Source organism: Emys orbicularis, chromosome 12 (assembly GCF_028017835.1).
Source record: "Emys orbicularis isolate rEmyOrb1 chromosome 12, rEmyOrb1.hap1, whole genome shotgun sequence".
Lineage (NCBI taxonomy): Eukaryota > Metazoa > Chordata > Testudines > Emydidae > Emys > Emys orbicularis.
The window spans coordinates 10,757,633-10,779,538 of record NC_088694.1 but is presented as its reverse complement, the minus strand read 5'-3'; the positions used below and the strand labels follow the sequence as shown (position 1 = coordinate 10,779,538).

The 21,906-nt window shown below is 42.6% G+C and overlaps 1 protein-coding gene across 1 annotated transcript; it reads right to left on the bottom strand.

Annotated features, from left to right (window-relative positions):
* Positions 1–1,649: 1,649 nt before the first annotated feature.
* LOC135886652 (aurora kinase C-like) lies at positions 1,650–11,766 on the bottom strand. The gene is made up of 7 exons (XM_065414432.1): positions 11,619–11,766; positions 10,313–10,370; positions 9,353–9,544; positions 5,797–5,935; positions 5,171–5,319; positions 3,954–4,128; positions 1,650–1,823 (listed from the first exon to the last, which is right to left on the bottom strand). The coding sequence occupies exons 1-7, from the start codon at positions 11,764–11,766 to the stop codon at positions 1,650–1,652; spliced, it is 1,035 nt and encodes a 344-aa protein (XP_065270504.1).
* Between the last annotated feature and the right edge of the window lie 10,140 nt (positions 11,767–21,906).

Sequence of the window (21,906 nt, the reverse complement as noted above, 5' to 3'; positions counted from 1 at the left end):
CCGCCTCATTCATCGGAGTCTGGCGCTCTAGCCCGCACCCACAATTAGCTACGGGCCCCCCGGCCTCGCGGATCCCCCGCCACAGGCTGCTAGCGCTGCTCTGACAAGCGCTTCCCCGGGCCCTGGGTCTCCGGGCCGCGGCGCTGAGGGAGCGCCCTGGGCAGGGGCTTTGCCTCCGCAGAGCGGCAGCTGCTGTGCCGGCGGCGCCCCCCCCGTCCCAACGCCCGCGGGTCGCTCTTCACACCGCCCCGGCTGGGGAACAAGCCTCTCCACGCGGGCCCAGGCCCGACCGGGGTCGCTCACCCCCCGCACAGCGCGCGCGTGGCCCCGCGGCCGTTGCCCCCCTTCGCTCAGCCCTTACTCGAAGACATGCTCCGAGGTCCAGAACTTCATGGTGCCGGCGGTGACCGGCCCGGGGCGGGCGGGCGGTGCTGCGGCCGCGCGTCTCCCCCTTACGCGGCGCCCCTGCCGTCCCTGCGAATGGAATGGAAGCCAGAGCCGGCGGCGGCGCCTGCGCCGTGAGGAGAGTTAGGCGCTGGTGGGGGACGGGGGTGGGTGGGAGACTCCCGTCTCCAATCTTACGCTCTTGCGTCAGTGTGACATCAGAAGGGAAGCGCCACTCGTCGGGAGGACACGCAGCTGGCCACGTGCTGCGCTGGCGCCCCTCCCCAGGCAGACGCGCGCGCCGGCGACTGTCTCGTGCCATAATTGCACTCAGGACGCATGCGTACCTATAGGCCGGCTAACCCTGCAAGACCCCCCCCCCCTCCGCGCCGCCATCGTGGGTGTTTCTCGCGTTTGCGGCTGCGCAGTCTTGGAACTGACTCCCGCTGAGTCACAGAGAGTGTTGCTCCCACGCTGGCCTGGCTGGGGGCGGAGGGAGGCGAGTGGGCATCCTCTGGCCTGCAGGCACGCGGGGCCCAGCGTGGAAGGGGAGACAAGTACCTTCAGCATTGCACTGAAGCGGGAGGGGGTGCACGCTGCAGTGTAAGGGACTCGCTGTTTACCACCAGCTCGGGCCCTGCGCTGCAGAGGCGGGCAGGCAGCACTTGTCCAGTCCGCGCTTTGCAGCACAGCTCGCTCACTCGCTCTCTTATACAGCCAACCCCCCCTGTCCTCTCGCGGCAGCGTTATGTGCAAACTAGAGGCAAAGGGGGGGGGGGGTTACCTACTGCAAAGTTAATGGACTCCACACATGACGCATAGGTTAAAAAAAGGAACCTCCTGCATCGTAATTGCTCCTAAGCATGAAGGTGGCAGGTGCTCTCAAAGCTTGTATTCAAACATCAGATTGAACGGGGGGAGGGAAAGCCCAATTATCAAATTAAATTTATACAAAAAGCAAACGACTATAGTTAGTGACAGCACCTGCTTTATTGCTAAAAGTGAATTAACCCCTATCCATTTAAATATTACATTGAGGACAAGCTATTTTCCCCACCACCTCTCTACCCTAAGCCATAAGACCTACACTAGTGTTTTTTTCTTTCCAGCATCACAAAAAGTTCTTTACCTTAATCTAATACTCCCCACTCCTGTTCATTCTGATAAACTGAATCCTAATTGGATTAAAAAAAATCCAGCCATCTCAAAAAAGCACAAGTAGTCAATATTCCAGAATGAGAATGTCTTTTCTTGGAAGTACGAGTTTATTGTTCAGCTGCTTTATAAACTGGTGGGAAAATCCTCCTTGAGTTCTTCTTAACCCAGGGATGTTTTATTATTTCTTTGAGAGACAGCCTCAAAGAAGGAGTGCGCTTAAGTGTTTTTGAAATAAGGTCCTTAGCACCATCAGGCATCCATGGGGGAAATGTGAATTTAACCTGGGGGGAGGGGGAGAGGAAAAAAAGAACATTAGTTCCACAAGGTAACAACAGGTATGATGCAAGTACAATGAATAATATAATACCACCTAGGAGCCTGCGTCATGGACCAGGACCCCAATGCACTAGGTGCTGTACAAACAGAATGAAGGGGTTGGGGAAGATAGTCTTTGCTCGAGAAAGCTTGCAATCGAACTATAAGACAAACTGACACAGGAGACAGCACTGGTCAGCACAATAGACTGTGGTCTTGACAACTGCTCGGTGTCTAGTGTGCTAAGTTTTTGTAGTCTTCACAGCTACAAAAAGTACTGCTTAATGGGTAATGAGTGATGTAACAATATTACCAAAGCCAGGTAATTCCATGATAGTAAATTAGTGTCTTCAAAAAGACTACGAAAATGCAAGACTGTTACTGACAGTTAAGATTTGGAATGCATACAAGTCTGATAGCGTATAGTTGGGTTATGATGACAACAACTGAATTTCACAAAGTAAAATTCTTTGTGTGCTCCAGAATTACATTGTAACGTCTCCTATACCAGATCATTGTCAGAGCAGCCACAGAATAGATCTAATCACAAGAACTTTATCCGATATACTTTTAACCCTGATTAATGTGCAAAATAAGATCGATGTTTCTGGGCATAATACATACTCTTCCAATTATCTGTGATACAGTGTGCACATTAGAGTCACACAGTCAAGGACACTAGCTGATAGTGTTCACTGGAATAAGTTGGTTGGCTGCTTAATTTTAAAGAGTCGTTTTGTACTGAGCAGTGTGGAAGACAGAATTAATGAAGGAGAGTAATCTTCATTGAATAAGGCCAGTATTAGAACCAACTGGTACATTTTGTATCTGTATCCCTAGTCTTCAATATATTTATCTACATTTGTTCATCCCCCTCCACCATGTCAATTTTGCAGATAGAAAAGAAATTACAGCCTCAGTCTTGCTCTCATCCAAATCAATGGCAAAATTCCAGTAGATATATGGGTACAAGACAAGGCCCCAAATCTATATCCAAGATGATCCAGTGTTTCAAATTAGGTAGTTTAAATCTTGTCACCACTTTTCACCCCAAACTCCGTACAAAAAAGGAGCAGCTGTCTGAAACACATCCAACACTAATTTAGATTTAACAGTTTTGCCATATGTATTGCCAGTTGAAGTGCCATAGTATGTGTTCGTGCTATTTTTAGTAACTAGGTAGCATAATTGATGAGTGCTTCAGTAAAAGGGAGTGCCTCACATTACTATTTAAGGACTCTTGTTGATTTAAGAATGAGTCCATGTACTCTGAAGGCATCTTTATCTAACCCTGCTCAACTACAGACTTTGAAGAGGGAAATGGTAAGGGCAAGAAAAAGTAACCAGGATTTTCTCGTAATAAACAATGTTATTTTGACATTGTTCTGAAGATTTTAACTGGGAATGTCAGGGATCCTAATGAATACAGAGATGGTATCAAACAAGATGGTATCAAACAGGATGCCCAGTTCTCTGTAATGCACTCTGACAGTGCTTTAACCAGTCATGTTTGAGGCCAACAAAATCAAAACCCAAGCAGTGTCTGATTCTAAAGAAGAGAATTTATTGGCCTGGTTATCAGTGGTGCTGACAGTTGTGGGTTCCTAGTCTAATCTTTTATATGATTAGGTTATTTGTAGGCTTGCCAGAATTTGATTTTTTATATAATTCAATAAGTATCAAATGTTTAAGCTTTTTTCCATTTTTATCAATTTAAATTTTCACAGTTGCAGAAAATTGGGGGGGGAGGGGAAATCAGACAATTATTTAATGACAGATGGCGAGATTCAAAAAGTTAAAGTGTTATAACCATTAAAACACAAGTTGTCAACATCAGTCAAAATATACAAAGTAAATATCCTTAAAACACAAAGTTCTCAAGCAGCATTTTTCGTACTTTGCCTATCTGTAAACTTTGATTGTCATCAATTAAGCTATTATTTCATTAGTTTGTGCGTACCATGAAATCAGCTTTCCCTGATTAAAAAAAAAAAAAAAAAAATCCTTCCGAGCCTAATTATTTGTTTGCCTGTGGGAGGTGGTTTTCTTTGCTCTCAAAACCAAGTAACCTCTTCCATGGATTTAGGAAAGCTTACCTCTGCAATTCTTTTGTATGTTTCATTGCGGGTGGGTGCTTCAAATGGCGCATACCCCACAAGACACTCAAAACATAGAACACCAACACACCAGACATCAACATTTTCATCATGGGTTCTCCCATCAATCATTTCTGGGGCAAGGTAATCTGTCGTGCCACAAAATGTTGTCCTCCTATTTAAAAAATAAAATCACCAGTCATTTTGTTGCATTAAAATAAGGTAGAGTAAATTTATCAATAACTGATTTACTACGCACATCCACACCCAATTTAGAACTTTACGGGCCGGATTTGGACCGACTAGAATCTGAGCTGTTTTGAAGATTTTGCCCTAGAGGTAGGATGTCAGCTTTGTGGCCTAGGTGTGGGGAAAGTAGATTAGCTTCTGTCTCAATCCTAGGAAGTGCTTTACTTACCCAGCAATTAACCTTTTGACCAATTAAGGCCCAAACTTTCAAAATTGTGTATGCAAGCTGGGTGACTCCGTGCATACAATTTCTTAAGTTTCAGTCTAAAGGAGTAGTTTTGATTGGGGACTAGACATAACTCCTGAAGCCAGAGATCTAGATTAGGTCAAACAGAAGCTACATGAGGGGTTGGGCTGCAGAGTCAAAAACATTCTCTTAGTGCTTCAAGACAGACAAGAGGCACTTATATGGCTCCATGACAGTAATATTACAGACTATAGTCTGTGTCGCAAGAATCTTTGGAAAAAAATAAAGATTCTAATATCTAAGAAAAGCCATATGCACGGTTTTGCTTTCTTTCCTCAAAGTGCCAGTCAAGGTGTAGAGATAGCCAGCCTTGAAGGAGAGCTTCTCTCAGCTGTTGGTCCTGGGGCTGCCGACAGACCTCTCTGCTCATGCTGTCTCAAGGACCATGTAGGGGAAGCAAAGCAGGGCACAAGGACTATACTTTTCATGCCTTTGTAGAAGCCAGGAGGATTCATTTCAGTGTTCAAGGGACCACACAACCTTGAACCAATCCTGCTCCTCCTTGCTCAGCATCAGTGGTGTCACAATCCAATGATTGTCCACAGTTCATTTCTTTGGAGACAATTATGTGGCATCAGTGAATCAAGATGAGAGGATTAGGATATTAGACAGATTTTTACCAAAATGTTGTCAGTGGAGGAGCTGTAAATACAGGACAGTCGAATAGAGACTGAGTCCATATAGTAGTGGTCTTACAACTGAAAAGAGGAGTCAGACTCACCTGAGTGACGGAGCATGCACGGACCAGCCAAAGTCTGCTAACTTCAGTTCCCCTTTAAGTCCTAGCAGGAGGTTTTCAGGCTTAATATCTCGGTGGATCACTTTCTGAGCATGGCAGTATATCAGAGCATCAGATATTTCTTCTACATACTGCAGAATGTGCCACACCCAAGAGAATTATACAGTCAAACACAGTTTATGTAGTGGTTTTCTATAGGAAATATGATTTAGCCATTTAGTAAGTTAAATACAAACCTTGTTGTGGCTCAGCAGTGAGTGATTTGGTTTGATATTTACCATGTTTGTTTTGATATTGCTTGTAAGAGTTGCGTAGAAAGCTAATGGTAGTACTATATAAAACCAGGGATGGATGTACTGAACCTTTGAAGATTAGAAAGAAGCCTTGCCACATCTTGGCAATTCCTGGCTCAATCCAGGAACTGGAACGTTGGCAGTCACACGAGACACTTTGTGAGCAAGGTATTTCCAACTAGTTTTACTTAGGCAAGATGATTTGTTCTGCATACAAACCCAGAGCGTATGCCTACAGTGCATACATTATAGTAGTTCCAAGATGAGATTCCATTCCCCTTCACAAAACATAAGGAGCATCAACACTTTACTCACCGTGGCAGTTCTAGTCTCCTCAAAATGCTCATGTTTTTGCAACTCTTTGTACAGCTCCCCTCCTGGAGCATATTCCAACATCAAGTAGATCCGAGTTCTGTCGTGAAAGTAGTTATAAAATCTCAAAATATTTGGATGCCTAAAAAAGCCAGAAAGGTCACGTTTGGTAGCTGAAAATCAAACAAGTATTACAACACTGAAGCCAGATGTTAAGCTAGTTTCTTGATTCACGCCACCACATTCCTATTCAGTTGGATCAGGAGTGTTATGAAAGCTTGCACATGTGGGAAAATAATAATCCCATAGTTTAGTTGGTCTAGTGACTAAATGGATCAGGTACGTAAAAAACAGACGATACATTACTAACAGAAGGACAATAGGACAACTGACGTTAAGTAGCATTGGCTGCTGATTTAACAGGAGTAGAAGCCATGCTGTAGAAATGGTGCTTGTTATTTCAGAGGTCTGGCGGAGGAAGGCTAGAAAATTCCTCCCAGGGTTAGTGTGATGGATTTGGAGCGGCTATGTGACAATTTATGAATGCTGTATGTGACCTGCCTTTTGGCATGTTTACTGCACTGAGTTTATTTGATAATAGGATTGTCAGGAAATGCAGGAAGCCAGGACAATTGCCCAGATAACAGACTTTCAGCAAGCACCCAGGAATATGGACTTTAATGTCACTACCCCCACTCTTCTTGAGCTATCTGAATTGGTTTAACTAGGCTCAGAAAACACAGGAGAACAATAAGACTTGGGGCTGGATAAAGAGTCACTCAAGAGAGGGAGGGTGAAGCCAGGCTCCAGAAGTTGAGTGTCTGGGTAGGTCTCTGCTAAGGGACAGCAAGCCTTTAAGGCAAGACAGATATGTAGGTAGCCCTTTTATTGCTTTAACAAACCTTTGTCTTATGCTTTGTTCATGCTCTTAAGATTAAATTCTTTCCACTAGTCACAAGCTCCCAAAAGGGAAGAACCACAGGTACCTAAACCTACTTGGACCTGTTGGGGTGAGCACAGACAATACACAGGGTATTGTCGCCTAGGAGTTGGTGGGAGAAGGGCACAAGGCCTAACACCTGAGGGGGTGCACTCAGCTCAGAGAAGGGCTCAGAGGCACAGTTAGCCTTGTAACTGCGACAGTCAGGAATTAGGTTAGTCAGAAGCATGCTGAGATTGGCACAACTGAACCACGTTAGAAATCAAGACAGCAAGCTCAGCATCTCAGCTTTCCCAATGAGATCTTTAGTTCACAACTGAACCGTGATCAGAATTAGGACCCTCAAGATTCTAGCCTTAAGTAGACAACTGAAAAAGGCAAAGGAACAATTTCTTGAGGGCGTGGGGGGAGAGTGAGGCCCACCAGCAGCACACCATTTTGTTTGCCGTATATTTCTTAGAGGATAGCAATTAGTTTGTAGGGATAGATCTCAGAGATTTTCCTCACCCATATGACAAACTAATGAGCAGGACTACCTTCTTTCCCACCTCTCAAGTTCACCAATTCAGGTTAAGTTGTTTTTGAAGTAAGGTAATCACGTTTTCCACTTCTCTGTATCACCAAAAAGGCAACCCAGAAGACTGGCTCCAGTTTGTTGAGCTTGCCACTAGGGTGGTCTAGAATGAACTGCAGTCTGGCTTTTGCTAAAGTGGAGGGTGCAAAGACTAAGTCAGCCAGGGATACCAGCATTCCTCAGGCTGTAAGTCCCACTCCATGGTTATTTATGTGGACTCTCTCCTCAGACCCTACGCTACCAGCACTCCTAGCTATCTTCGAGACACCACTGACTTCCTGAGGAAACTACAATCCATCGGTGATCTTCCAGAAAACACCATCCTGGCCACTATGGACGTAGAAGCCCTCTACACCAATATTCCACACAAAGATGGACTACAAGCTATCAGGAACAGTATCCCCGATAATGTCACAGCTAACCTGGTGGCTGAACTCTGTGACTTTGTCCTCACCCACAACTATTTCACATTTGGGGACAATATATACCTTCAAGTCAGCGGCACTGCTATGGGTACCCGCATGGCCCCACAGTATGCCAACATTTTTATGGCTGACTTAGAACAACGCTTCCTTAGCTCTCGTCCCCTAACGCCCCTCCTCTACTTGCGCTACATTGATGACATCTTCATCATCTGGACCCATGGAAAAGAAGCCCTTGAGGAATTCCACCATGATTTCAATAATTTCCATCCCACCATCAACCTCAGCCTAGATCAATCCACACAAGCGGTCCATTTCCTGGACACTACTGTGCTAATAAGCGATGGTCACATAAATACCACCCTATACCGGAAACCTACTGACCGCTACACTTACCTACATGCCTCCAGCTTCCATCCAGGACACACCACACGATCCATTGTCTACAGCCAAGCTCTAAGATATAACCGCATTTGCTCCAATCCCTCAGATAGAGGCAAGCACCTACAAGATCTCTATCAAGCATTCTTAAAACTACAATACCCACCTGCTGAAGTGAAAAAACAGATTGACAGAGCCAGACGAGTACCCAGAAGTCACCACCTACAAGACAGGGCCAACCAAGAAAATAACAGAACACCACTAGCTGTCACCTTCAGCCCCCAACTAAAACCTCTCCAGCGCATCATCAGAGATCTACAACCTATCCTGAAAGATGATCCTTTACTCTCACAGATCTTGGGAGACAGACCTGTCCTCGCTTACAGACAACCCCCCAACCTAAAGCAAATACTCACCAGCAACCACACATCACTGAACAAAAACACTGACCCAGGAACCTATCCTTGTAACAAAGCCCGATGCCAACTCTGTCCACATATCTATTCAAGTGACATCATCATAGGGCCTAATCACATCAGCCATACCATCAGGGGCTCGTTCACCTGCACATCTACCAATGTGATATATGCCATCATGTGCCAGCAATGCCCCTCTGCCATGTACATTGGCCAAACCGGACAGTCTCTACGCAAAAGAATTAATGGACACAAATCTGACATCAGGAATCATAATACTCAAAAACCAGTGGGAGAACACTTTAACCTGTCTGGCCATTCTATGACAGACCTGCAGGTGGCTAACAGAAAAACTTCAAAAACAGACTCCGAGAGACTGCTGAGCTGGAATTGATATGCAAACTAGACACAATCAACACAGGATTAAATAAAGACTGGGAATGGCTGAGCCATTACAAACATTGAATCTATCTCCCCTTGTAAGTATTTTCACACTTGCTTCTTATCAAACTGTCTGTACTGAGCCATCTTGATTATCACTTCAAAAGTTTTTTTTCCTCTTACTTAATTGGCCTCTCAGAGTTGGTAAGACAACTCCCACCTGTTCATGCTCTCTGTATGGGTGTGTATATAGATCTCCTCAATATATGTTTCACTCTATATGCATCCGAAGAAGTGGGTTGTAGTCCACGAAAGCTTATGCTCTAATAAATTTGTTAGTCTCTAAGGTGCCACAAGTACTCCTGTTCTTTTTGCGGATACAGACTAACACGGCTCCTACTCTGAAACCATGGTTATTTTATTTACTTTCAGCACAGGTTCTTACCTGAGATGACTCAGAATTTCTATTTCTCTTCGGAGCTGGTGCTCCAATTGTGATTTCTCCAGGGCAGACTTGAAGATGACTTTTAGGGCTAGGATGAAGTGGGTATTTTGTTCACGAGCCAAATAAACGGTTCCAAATCTACCTTTCCCAAGTGGCCGCCCAATTTCAAAGTCATCAATGCCCCACATTTTCCTGCATGCAGTACAAGAGTCAGTATTAAAGTTATAACATTAGTAATTCCCAGTAAATGGAGAAATATCAGTCAAATTCAATCTTAGTGTAAAACAGATGTCACTGCACCTGCTTAGCCCTATCATGAAGGTGTCAGTATATTTCAACCTGTTATGTTTCCTATTGACTACATTTAGCTATTCGATAGAATATAAGTGAATGGGTAGACAAAGTTACTGAAGACAGTCAACACAGCCTAAAACAGAGCCTTTCCCCAGTATAAGCCCTCCATGCTAAAACAGTCCTACTATTTTAGCAAAGTAAAGGTGTATAAATAAAGTCTTGGTAGACTCAATTCTAATCACCAAGTTACTTGAAAAAATAGGGCTCAGGTTATCAAGGTCATACATGCACCTGTATATTCAGTTGTGCTTAATTTGCATATGCAAATGCAGAGTTGGATACTTGACTGCCCATTCATGCTCACATCTGCCATGATTTCACATATACGTGTCTGCACTTTTGCATATGCACATTTCTGAAAAATCTAGGCCTTAGATACTATTCTCTACAATGTAAGATATAGAGAGTTCTAAATATCTTAGGGGAAAGGCCCTTTAAATATCTGTATCTTTTAAACCCAACTCAGGAAATCGGCAAGACAATTCTTACACAGAAAAAAGCTAGTAGTTTTGTAGTATCTAGAGGTTTGGGATGATCTGGAGACTTATACAGCAACAATATTAATGCTCCAGAAACAGCATATTGAGATATTTTCTGAATAGTTACCTGGGCAGCTGAGAAACAGAGGTACGTTTGGTGTCCATTTTTGAACCATCTTCCTTGTCTGTAAAACAAATGCATCAGCTTTAGAACAGAAATTGTGTCTTTTTATGCTGTAGCTTGTAGAGTGGATCTGAGAGCTTTTGGATGGATGAATGGGGGAAGGAAGTCTTCACTGAATAGGAATTCTACAGTGAAAACAGACAGCCCTAGGAATGTTTGGACATAGTGTTAGACATCATGTCACCCATTAATTGTGGTGGCAATAAAGTGCAATTTAAAACAATAGGATGAAGATGGAAGGGGTGGGTGAGTAATGACCAGAGCCCAGAGGAAAAACAGTTATTGCTATCTCATGATGGAAAGGGACTGAAGAAGCTGGCATGCCCAGGCAACTCTTGCATCCTTGAATAGGAAGATGATCACTGAAACTACCAGCATGTTTAACGTAAGAGTCAAGGGGAATATCAGACTGTCCTTAAAGGAAAATTGCACCTAATTTTATTAATCAGTCTAAAGGTGTGTGGAGTACAATAAGCATCAATTATCTCTGGGCCAATTTCTGCCCCTTGGTACATGGAGCTCCAGCTGACTAGGAATAAACACACCATTAAAAAAAAGTTTCAAAGGCTCATTTGTATCTTTGTAGAAGGTCCTATGTCTTTTGTACCATTAAATACGGAGAGTTCTTTTTAAGGCTGAACTGCCCTTTATGTATTACTGACATTTGTATTGTTTCTGCATTTCTTTATCAAATAAGAGACCATGAACTGGGAAGCAACACTTCTTTGCTCAGGAACCCACTGAAACTGAGTTATTGACAGGGTGGAGCAGCTTATCCTTGCCCGGTTTGTTGGAGCTCAGCTAGGTTACTTTTGACCAGGTGAAAAAGCACCCTTATTTCAGTTACTTCTGCTGTTGTCACCTAGCTTACAGGTTTTTTTAAGCAATGAAAGTATTTCATAAGCTTCTTGGTGCACATAAACTCCTTAACAGTGGAAGTTATAGGACTAGTGCCTACATTTGAAGCTTTCAGAGCCAGTCAAGTCTCAACCAGATTTTTAATGAAAGTAGAGAATCCTATTTCACCCTCACACCACCAAAGAAGTCACTGGCCAAATAACTGCTGGATTACTCCTTGACCAATTTCAGCTCCACTACCTTGACTCTATATTTTTTGAAGTTATGGTTGAGACTGTAAGCAGTTCTTTGGCAAGTGGGTGACCCCTTCAGGATGTCTGGGAACTGGAAAATTCCCAACTCCACATAACCTGTGGGATGGGTCCAGCTATGGTTTGAGTAAGTAACATACCCTTAGACTCTGATCCTGCTTTGGCTTTGCTTATGATATTCTTGATTGTTGGAGAAGACGGCCCCTTGCAGGCAAACACTGAAATGCAGGAACTACTCAAATATTTTCTCATGTTCTTCTGGTCCACATCTGAGCTGCTTACAGTCATTGGCTTTGGAGACAACTTCAACAGTGAAAATCCAAGAGACAAGGTTAGATTAAAAATTCTTTGGGGCAGGGACTATCTTTTTCTTCTGTGTCTGTATAGTCCACTGCTCTCTTCACCTGACTGTTCTCCATTGCCCCTCTGATTTAAATGCCTGCCACAGCCCAACCCCCACCCTAACATCTCACTTTCAGGAAGTTTCCTATTAGCATGGATATAAGGGGGTAAGAGGATGAAACTAGAATTCTTTGGCCTCCATGCTGTTCTCAGAAGTGGTTACTGATTTTGGGTGCCTAATTTTAGAACAGCCCCAATTTTTCAGCACCCTCCCTCTGAAAAATCAGGCCCTTTTAAAGTGTCCCAAGTTGGATATCTATAATCACATTGAAATCTCAGGCTATCCTTTGCAAGCTGCTATGTTCCTCCATTAGTCATCATGAGCATGTAGCAATTTTACCCAATCACTTACACCTGGTAAGATAGTTAGACCAGATCTCATTTAATCAGACACATGCATTTCACAAGAGCTGAGGCTTTAACAAGAAAATAGGCACACCAGTCACACATAAACCTGCTCTAACAAGTACTTTATAGATATCAAACAGACCAAAGCTTGGCCAGAAACTAAGCTGCACTTCTGTAGTTTTAGGTAGACAAGTTATTATTTAAGAACATTTTGTAAGAGATTGCCCAAAGGCATTAAAACCTTCTAAACGAGTATTTTAGGATTCATTAACATATGTACTAAGTGAGTACTAAGTTTTATTTCTAATACAATAGCAAAATATACCTATATTAAAACATGGATGTCCACAATTAAGGGTTTTTGTGTGTTCCAGGACCCCTGATAACTTTCTAATGAAACCAGCTAAAATAAAATAAATAGACCAGATTGGCAGCACTCCACTGGCTCAGGGCACTACAATAAGGCTGTAGATCTAGAGATATGTCTGGATCTCAGTTCTGACCTTCAGTAGATTCTACTCACTCACTCTCTCTCTCCCCTCACCAGTTAGCATTGGAAACACAAATTAGTTCTAAAAGCTCCCTTTATATAGAAGGCCAGGGTCATATGACCTTAGGCCTTAAAGTCAGACTCCCCACATCTGATTTCTAAATTGTGAAACTGAGGCACAGAGGGAAACAGTGACTTGCCCAGGGTCACACAGTAAGTCAATCACAGAGCCAGAAAAAGGATCCAAATCTTGTTCCAGGCCTGTGCCTAATGTTAATATAATATAATTAGATTTAGAAATAGGCCAAGGAATGAACAGCGCTTTAGGGAAGATTGCTTTGATTTATTACAGAGCAATAAATTACAGATCTTTACACACATGCTTTGAATCAACGCACAACTTAATGCACTATATAAACCTACATAAAGGCAGAGAAATTCCTTTTCTGATGAATGAATTAATATTTTGCAAAGTGTTTGGGAATCAGTGCGACAGGTTAAAAGCTATTGTACTACTCATTATTATTAGCAATGGACCAAACCCCTGAATCTCAGCATCTCAAACAGTGTAGGGGTAGGGTTGGAATCTGAACCCAGAACTAGTTCTCAGTTTTGAGGCCAGTCCTGAGTTCTACAGTCTCAAATCCCAATTCTAAATTTTAAGGAATCAGAATCCAATCCTGGACTTGAATGTCACAGTTCATCCCTCACTCTAGGACAGGCAAACCCATGACATCAAAACTGAAAATCCCAGTATCTGTTGATGCCTGTGCACATTTCTAATCACAATTATATTTATATATCAATGTTAGGCAGCAACTGCCTGGGAGTGAGGAGACCTTGGGGCTGTTCCTGTCTCTGATACTGATTCATGGTGCAACTTTTGTCAACTAATTTTCTTTCTTTGTGCCTCAGTTTTTCCACGTGCAAAATGGGGATAATGATTCTTACCCATCTTTGCAAAATGCTTTGAGATCTACAGGTGAAATAAGTGTTATGATTATAATTAAATTTAGTGGTTTCTCCAAGTGGTCATAACTGGGAAATATGACAAACCGGAATTACCTGGGGAAAGACACTTCTCCAGGGGCCAGTTACAGACTACCTTGTATACATGTTAAGGCCATGGCCCTGCAAACACTTGTGCACACACTTGAATAGTCCAGTTGAAATCAATGAGACTGCTCCTAAGCATAAAATGAAGAATGTGCTTAAGTTTTTGCAGGGCCAGGATCTAAGTGCTGTAATTTTATATAATATATTTTTTAAAATATTATTTTTCAGTCCTGGGCAAATTAATTGCAGTATTAACAATCTTCATGATTTTATCACCAACCTTGTGATATTTAATATTTTTTTCTCAAAGCTCCAACTTCTGGAGATGTTATTTCATGAGAAGCTCAGGGGTGGGCTTTGTTTTGTTTAAGCAAGTTTCTGTTCTTCACAGTTGCAGAGAAAGGCCAGAAAATATAACCCAAATGCACTCTAAAGCTCAGAAATCAAAAGAATGTCACATTTATCATTTGTTAAAAATCCCATGATTTCTAAGACTATCTCATGATTCTTCTGGCCCTAATTCATGATTTTTGCCTGCCTGGGTTAGCAGTACAGAAATTGCTCCACATAACATACTAAATATTGGCAAAACAGTTTTTAAAAATGCATTCGAAGAACAACATTTGTAAGGCTACCAGGAACTGAAAACACCAAAACAATATTTCCTTTCAACTTGAAATGGCTTACACCTGGGCGACAAAGCCCATCTTTTCATAAGGACGTTAAGTAGGGTGTGGGGTGAGATGGAGATATGTATGGGCAGTCCTTTGTTTATGTGAGCTCATTTTTAATGTATGGAATAGGTGCCCAGAGCACTGGATGGGCAATTGTAGTTGTATTTGGTACATATAAATCAATACAGATACCAATCCATTGCTATGTAATCAAGCCATCTATTTCCAGCATTGTTGAGCACCTATCCTCATAGCATTTAAGCACCTGTATGGAGCCTGCAGACTGTTGGAAGCTAAATCTTTCCTATCAAATATAAGCTTCTAACAAGTGAGAACATTAAAAGTAAGTTTAATAAGAGAGTCTATATTAGGGTCCTTGCTCTTGATTGCACATTACCTTTATGAGCAGCAGAGTTAATACTGAGTGAAAATCATCACAGTTGCAAGGAATCTTCTCAGCTCTTCAGCTGAGCTGGAATTTTGCATGGAAAATCCTTCACTTCTTCAAACCCATGGTGCTGGCCCTGACACTGAGCACTGCTGTTCTTTGTATTTGCATTCTATGTTGAGGGAGCCTGAATGCCAAGCCAAAACATTCTGTGGAGGAGAGAGGCTCCAAAGAAGTGGGCTGTAGCCCACGAAAGCTTATGCTCTAATAAATTTGTTAGTCTCTAAGGTGCCACAAGTACTCCTGTTCTTTTTGCGGATACAGACTAACACGGCTGCTACTCTGAAACCTTCCCTAGACAAGAGGATTGTAGAGGGCTGGATCTTCTTCAGCTTGTAGCACAGTATTGTTTTCTGAAACAATGCACTGTGTCCTGGTTCATGGCCCATATTTACTCAGAGGAACATAGTCAACTACAGGGTCACTCGTGTAATTCATAAAGCTTTGTTCTCTATTTTGGGATGGGGTCACCAAGCAAACAGCCTGTCTCACTGCAGAATTGTATTTTTCATTCGTGACAGGGGAGGGTTTCCTGAAGAGTTGTCCTCTGTCTCCACCTGGCATTAAGCAGTTGGCACTAGAGTTCCAGCACTCAGCAGTGGGTTTTGTTATTTGCTCTTCACAAATGGAAGAGCTACTAGAAAGGTACTGGAAACGGGAGAGAGTACAGGAGTTAGGTAGCGGACATATATTAAATGGATATTGATCAACTGAGTGATAGATGCCTTCCATGTTAGAAGCAACAGAGAGTCCTGTGGCACCTTTAAGGCTAACAGATGTATTGGAGCATAAGCTTTCTGCGTCTGACGAAGTAGGTATTCACCCACGAAAGCTTATGCTCCAATACATCTGTTAGTCTTAAAGGTGCCACAGGACTCTCTCTTGCTTTTTACAGATCCAGACTAACACAGCTACCCCTCTGATACTTGACTTCCATGTCAGGTATCTGTGGTGCTACAAATGCTGGATTCTGAACAGATATATAGATATACATTTCATTAAAAACTATACTAAAAGAATGTTATTTAGGTTTCAATGTCAAGAATTCAAAAGTTAGGAAATGCCAGATTTAGTATTGCCTCTGCCTCTTGATTGTGTCCATCCTGTGCACTGATGAGGCAGGAGTCCCATGGGGAAAAAAACAGTATATGATCATGTCATTGACAACAGCATCATAATGTAAATGCATAGCAGGGCCGAACAAAGGTTATACACAGGTGTTAAGGCTTAATTTAGTTTCTGAAGCACACTACAATTAAAACATGCTATAGAACGTATTGTCATTACTAAGAAACAGAGGGTCCTGTGGCACCTTTAAGACTAACAGAAGTATTGGAGCATAAGCTTTCGTGGGTGAATGCCCACTTCATCAGACGCATTCACCCACGAAAGCTTATGCTCCAATACTTCTGTTACTCTTAAAGGTGCCACAGGACCCTCTGTTGCTTTTTACAGATTCAGACTAACACGGCTACCCCTCTGATAATTGTCATTACTGTTTCTTATGCTGTTCCTGTTTATTGCTCTTTACTGGCTTGAATGTCTGATGTCGGTTTTGCACACGTAAACACATACAAAACCTCAATCATTACTCAGTCATTGAGGACTTTGTTTTATTGACATTGTTAAATATATTTTTTAATAAACTGAAACTAAGTATCACTTAGCACTTTAATAGTGCTTTACATATCCAAAGCACTGTACAGATATTAACTACTGAATCTTCCCCCAATCTAAAATGGTTTCATGTTACAGTTAACTAGACGTTCGGTCTTCCTAACGGTATAGAGAGTACACTTATAAAGTTTGCAAATGAGACCAAGCTGGGAGGGGTTGCAAGTGCTTTGGAGGATGGAATTAAAATTCAAAATGATCAGGACAAACTGGAGAAATGGTCTGAAGGAAACAGGTTGAAATTCAATAAGGACAAATGCAAGGTACTCCACATAGGAAGGAACAATCAGTTGCACACATACAAAACGGGAAATGACTGAGGAAGGAGTACTGTGGAAAAGGATCTGGGGGTCACAGAGAATCACAAGCTAAATATGAGTCATCAGTGTAAACACTGTTGCAAAAAAAGCGAACATCATTCTGGGCTGTATTAGCAGGAGTGTTGTAAGCAAGACAGGAGAAGTAATTCTTCCGCTCTACTCCGCGCTGATTAGGCCTCCACTGGAGTATTGTGTCCAGTTCTGGGCCCCACATTTCCGGAAAAATGTGGACAAATTGAAGAAAGTCCAGAGAAGAGCAACAAAAATGATTAAAGATGTAGAAAACATGACCTATTAGGGAAGATTGAAAAAATTGGATTTGTTTAGTCTGGAGAAGTGAAGATTGAGAGGGGACATGATAACAGTTTTCAAGTACATAAAAGGTTGTTACAAGTAGGAGGGAGAACATTTTTTCCTCATTAACCTCTGAGGATAGGACAAGAAGCAATGTGCTTAAATTGCAGCAAGGGCGGTTTAGGTTGGACATTAGGAAAAACTTCCTAGCTGTCAGGGTAGATAAGCACTGGAGTAAATTGCCTGGGGAGGTCATGGAATCTCGTCATTGGAGATTTTTAAAAGCAGGTTAGACAAACACCTGTCAGGGGTGGTCTAGATAATATTTAGTCCTGCTTTGACTAGAAGGTCTCTCGAGGTCCTTTTCAGTACTAAGATTCTATGATTCCCTATTTCAAGTTCCTTGTACTCCAGTATATCACCATGTATGGCATCCTTTCTGAGTCCAATCTTGACATGTGTCCAAACCATTGCAGTTATCTTTCTTAAATCAATTTCTTGCCATAGCCATTTTCTTATCACTACATTTTATTTTCTGCAGTGTTGAAAGTCTCAATATTCCCTTCAGCCAGTTCATTTTTACAGTCAACATCTTATATTCATCAGCTTTCCTCATACTCCAACATTCTGCCATGACAATTGTTTCATATACACTGATTTTGATTTTTATCTAAATGTCTTTAGATTTTCAAATCTTACAGAGTTTTCTAAATGCAACAGCAGCTAGTCCAAGGTTCCTTTTTATGTCATCTTCACAATTCCCATTCTTCGATACTAAACCTCCAATGGACACAAATTTTTCCACTGTTCTAGTTCTTTGTCTCCGACTTTTATCTATGCCTCTTCCCCGTCTTCCTATTGCCACAGACTTTTGTCTTTGCCACACTGATCTTCAGTCTGAATTTTCTGCCTTCCCAGTCTGCCTTGTAAGTTATTCTCTGTAAATCCTCCTTAGTCAATGCTATGAGGCCAATATTGCCTGAAATCTATGCTTATTCACTATCCTCCGACATAACTCATGTCATGTCATGTTAACTAGGTGTACTTCATTTAATTTTTACTGTACAGTATTTGAAAACAGATCTATTTGCCTATCAGCCACTAGAGGGCACAGGGATGCTGTGAATCCCATTGATAGAGCTAGAATGATGCCTTTGGAGAGGTGATAACATGTATAAACATTATTTATACTGGTTTATTCATGATCATCCCAGACTCTACCCACAGCAATTTTTTTGGTGTTAGCCAAATTGTTTTGTAACCCTGCTGGCTGGGAGTTGTTTTATAACTAGTAGTTATAAAACAGCTTCTTTCATTGCCTTCTCTGGCATTTTCCTCTTGTTACAGAGCACCTATTCCAGAAGATAATTGCTTTCTGTTGTCTTTTCTGGCCGGTCATTCCTATATATTTCTGGAGTGAAACAGAAGTGATTTATAAGCATAATAAAACACACTCACACACACAAAAATCCAGCTGTAGCCACAAAAAAGGTCTCCTAAAGATTGTTGACATGTGCTTTAATCAGCATTTCCCTTCAGTTATAAATATCACATGAAGTAGGAAGTGACTTGATTTGTGCAAAAATGAATCCAATATTTTTTTAAAAGGGAAGAATATTACAGGCCATTATTATAGTGCACTCTCTAAATGGCCGAGATAAGAGATCTAAATGTATGTCACTGGCTGTTTTCATTTCTCAGACTTTGGGTTTTAAATAGAAATCATATGAAAAAAATAAAAAACAACAAAAAACAAGAGGATCTCATCTTTAATTGTTCTGGGACAGATTCTGCCACCCTGACTTACGCTGAGTAATAACTTCATCCATCATTTCAATGGGACTATTCATAGTGCAAGGTGTTAATAGACAAGAGTAAGTGACAGCATGGGGCTCTTACAATTCTTGAAAGGAGCCAGACTTAGAGCTCTGGAGACAGGGGCGTCTCCAGGCACCAGTGCGCCAAGCTGCAATTCGGCCGAAGGCTGCCTGACTGCCATGCTTGGGGCGGCAAAATACTGTCTGGAGAGTGAAGTTCTTTCTCCCCAGAGTATATGTAGCATGGGCAGCAGCAGTGCAAGCTTCCCCACAACAATGAGCCAATATGTCTCAAAGCTGCATTAGGGAAGAAAGGATATTTCAGTCTCAATGGCTCAGTGTCCCTGGCTTCTCTGCTGAGACTGCCACATAAGGGCCAAGCAGTGCCAACTGAGATGGTGGTTGTTTTACATGGCCAACCCTCAACTAGGAACTGATTGATAACTACTAACCTGTGCAGCGCTGATGACTTACCACTAGTTGACACGGTTTAGGAAGGAAATTCCGCATGGACTGGTTATTTCAGAATTGTCCGACATGAAGTTTCTAGCACGTTCTTCTGAAGCATCTGATACTGGCCATTCTGTTGGGAGTCTCATATCCAGTTATTAAGCTGGCTTCTTATTTGCTATGGTCCTGTTCACAGTAAGGGTCAAATACAACAGTCCTTACTCAGAAAATTACCATTGAATTCAAGGTGAGTGGAGTTTGGGGACTGCCTGGTTTGGCCCTAAGAAAATACCGATTATAGACGGACCCATATTTAAAAATGGACTTCGCTAACGCCATTTAAAAATGCTTTCCCTACTCAATAGGGACTAAATTAAATTCACTTTAAAAGGTGCTCTAAATTGACTAGGGACCTAGTTATACCGTTTAATACACAGTTACATAGTTTACAGGACCTCATTTTTTGCTAAAGGCTAGGTAGGGATAGAGGGATTGGATTTAACACACTTTTGCTATGTCCAGACAAAAAAACTAGTTCCTGTCAAAACATATTTTCTTAGAGCCTGATTCTGTGAGGTGTTAAGTGTCAGAGTTACCAGGCTAACTGCAGGTCTGACCTCTCTTGGTCTTTCGAACACCACCCCTACTGCCCTGAGTTAGAACGCTGAGCCCAATCAGCAGCTGGTGAGACTCAGCATAGCTCCAATGAAATCAATAAAGCTCGATAGATTTATACCAGCAGATGATCTGGCCCTACCTCTAACCTAATTCCTCCCTTCTTCCTGTGTCATTAGGGACATATATTGCCTTACTTATGCTGCAATCCAGCCTTTAAACAGCGTTGAAGCACTATAGAATTAATCTCTTATTTCAGAAGAGATATTATAGGGTTGCCAATTTTGGTTGGACGTATTCCTGGAGGGTTCATCACATGACGTAATCTTTAATTGAAGATGAATCTTTAATTCCTGGAGACTCCAGGACAATCCTAAAGGCTTGACAACCCTATGATATTACCCTGAATGGGAGAAACTTGATAACAGTTTAAAACTGATTTGGAGATTGGGTCAGAGTCCTAGCTGGTATAAGTCAGGATAGGTCCACAGACTTCAAGATTCTGGCCTGGTATCTTCTTAAAGTGCAGGTCTAGTCTGAAAAACCGTTCTGTAAAAATGACATTGTGGGGCTCCACGTTTCCTGTATGTCAATGATTTCTGTATCACATGTGCTCAGTTTACAAGTGACAATAATGTTTTTCCTAACTGCCAGCCTTGCAAATTCAGCCTGGGCTCTCAGCATAAAGTGGGTCTCTTTCCTTCTTTTATCTTCATCAATAATGAAGGGTGTGCAAACCACACTGGGCTCTCAGTTACCTCTGCATAAATAAATGGAGATCTCCTATAACTGGAAGGGACCTTGAAAGGTCATTGAGTCCAGCCCCCTGCCTTCACTAGCAGGACCAAGTACTGATTACTGATTGTGCCCCAGATCCCTAAATAGCCCCCCTCAAGGATTGAACTCACAAACCCTGGGTTTAGCAGGCCAATGCTCAAACCACTGAGCTATCCCTCCCCCCAAATAAATCTACTGCCTTCGAATGATGCCCTCTGATGCATGTGTAAATCCATTGTCTTCAATGGCGTTGCACAGAGATGACTGGAACTTTGTAAACAATTCTGTGGATGATGCACAAGAGCCCAGTTCCTTCTCTGTTAGCTTGGTGGAGCCAATACAGCTAAGAGGAGTAAAAGTAGTGAAAACTTATTTTTGTCATTGAAGCCAGTAGATCTGATGCTGAATGCACTCAGGGGGCAGATCTGTTGAGTAAAGAGCTATACTTATTTATTGTTATTTTTCAGAGCAAAACTGTACTTTAAAAGCTTCTTCAAAAACTTCTGCCTAGAAGCATTTGTGAGCCTTAGCAATTCCATGTGCATATTTGCATATGTTGCTAAATGAAAGTGAAAGAAAATGGTAGTCTTCACCAGGGCCGGCTCTAACTTTTTTGCTGCCCCAAGCAGCAAAAAAAAGCGCTGCCCCCCCGCCGAGCGCCGCGCCGCCGGAACCCCCCCCCAGCGCCGCGCCCCGCGCCGCCCCCCCACCGAGCACCGCGCCGCCGGAGCCCGCCCCCCCCCCGAGCGCCGCGCCGCCGGAACCCCCCCCGAGCACCGCGCCCAATGCCGCCCCCCCGCCGAGTGCCGCGCCGCCGGAGCGCCCCCCCTGCGCGCCCCCCCCTGCGGAATGCCACGCCGCCGGACCGCTGCCCCCCCGCCACCCCAAGATTGGCCGCCCCTTACCAGGTGCTGCCCCAAGCATGTGCTTGGTTGCCTGGTGCCTGGAGCCGGCCCTGGTCTTCACAATTATATCAGTTTAGTTTGAAGATTGGCAGAGGGACTAAAGAAAAGTAGAACAGATTAAAATCATTATATACCATCAAGTCAAGAGAAGAAAAAAT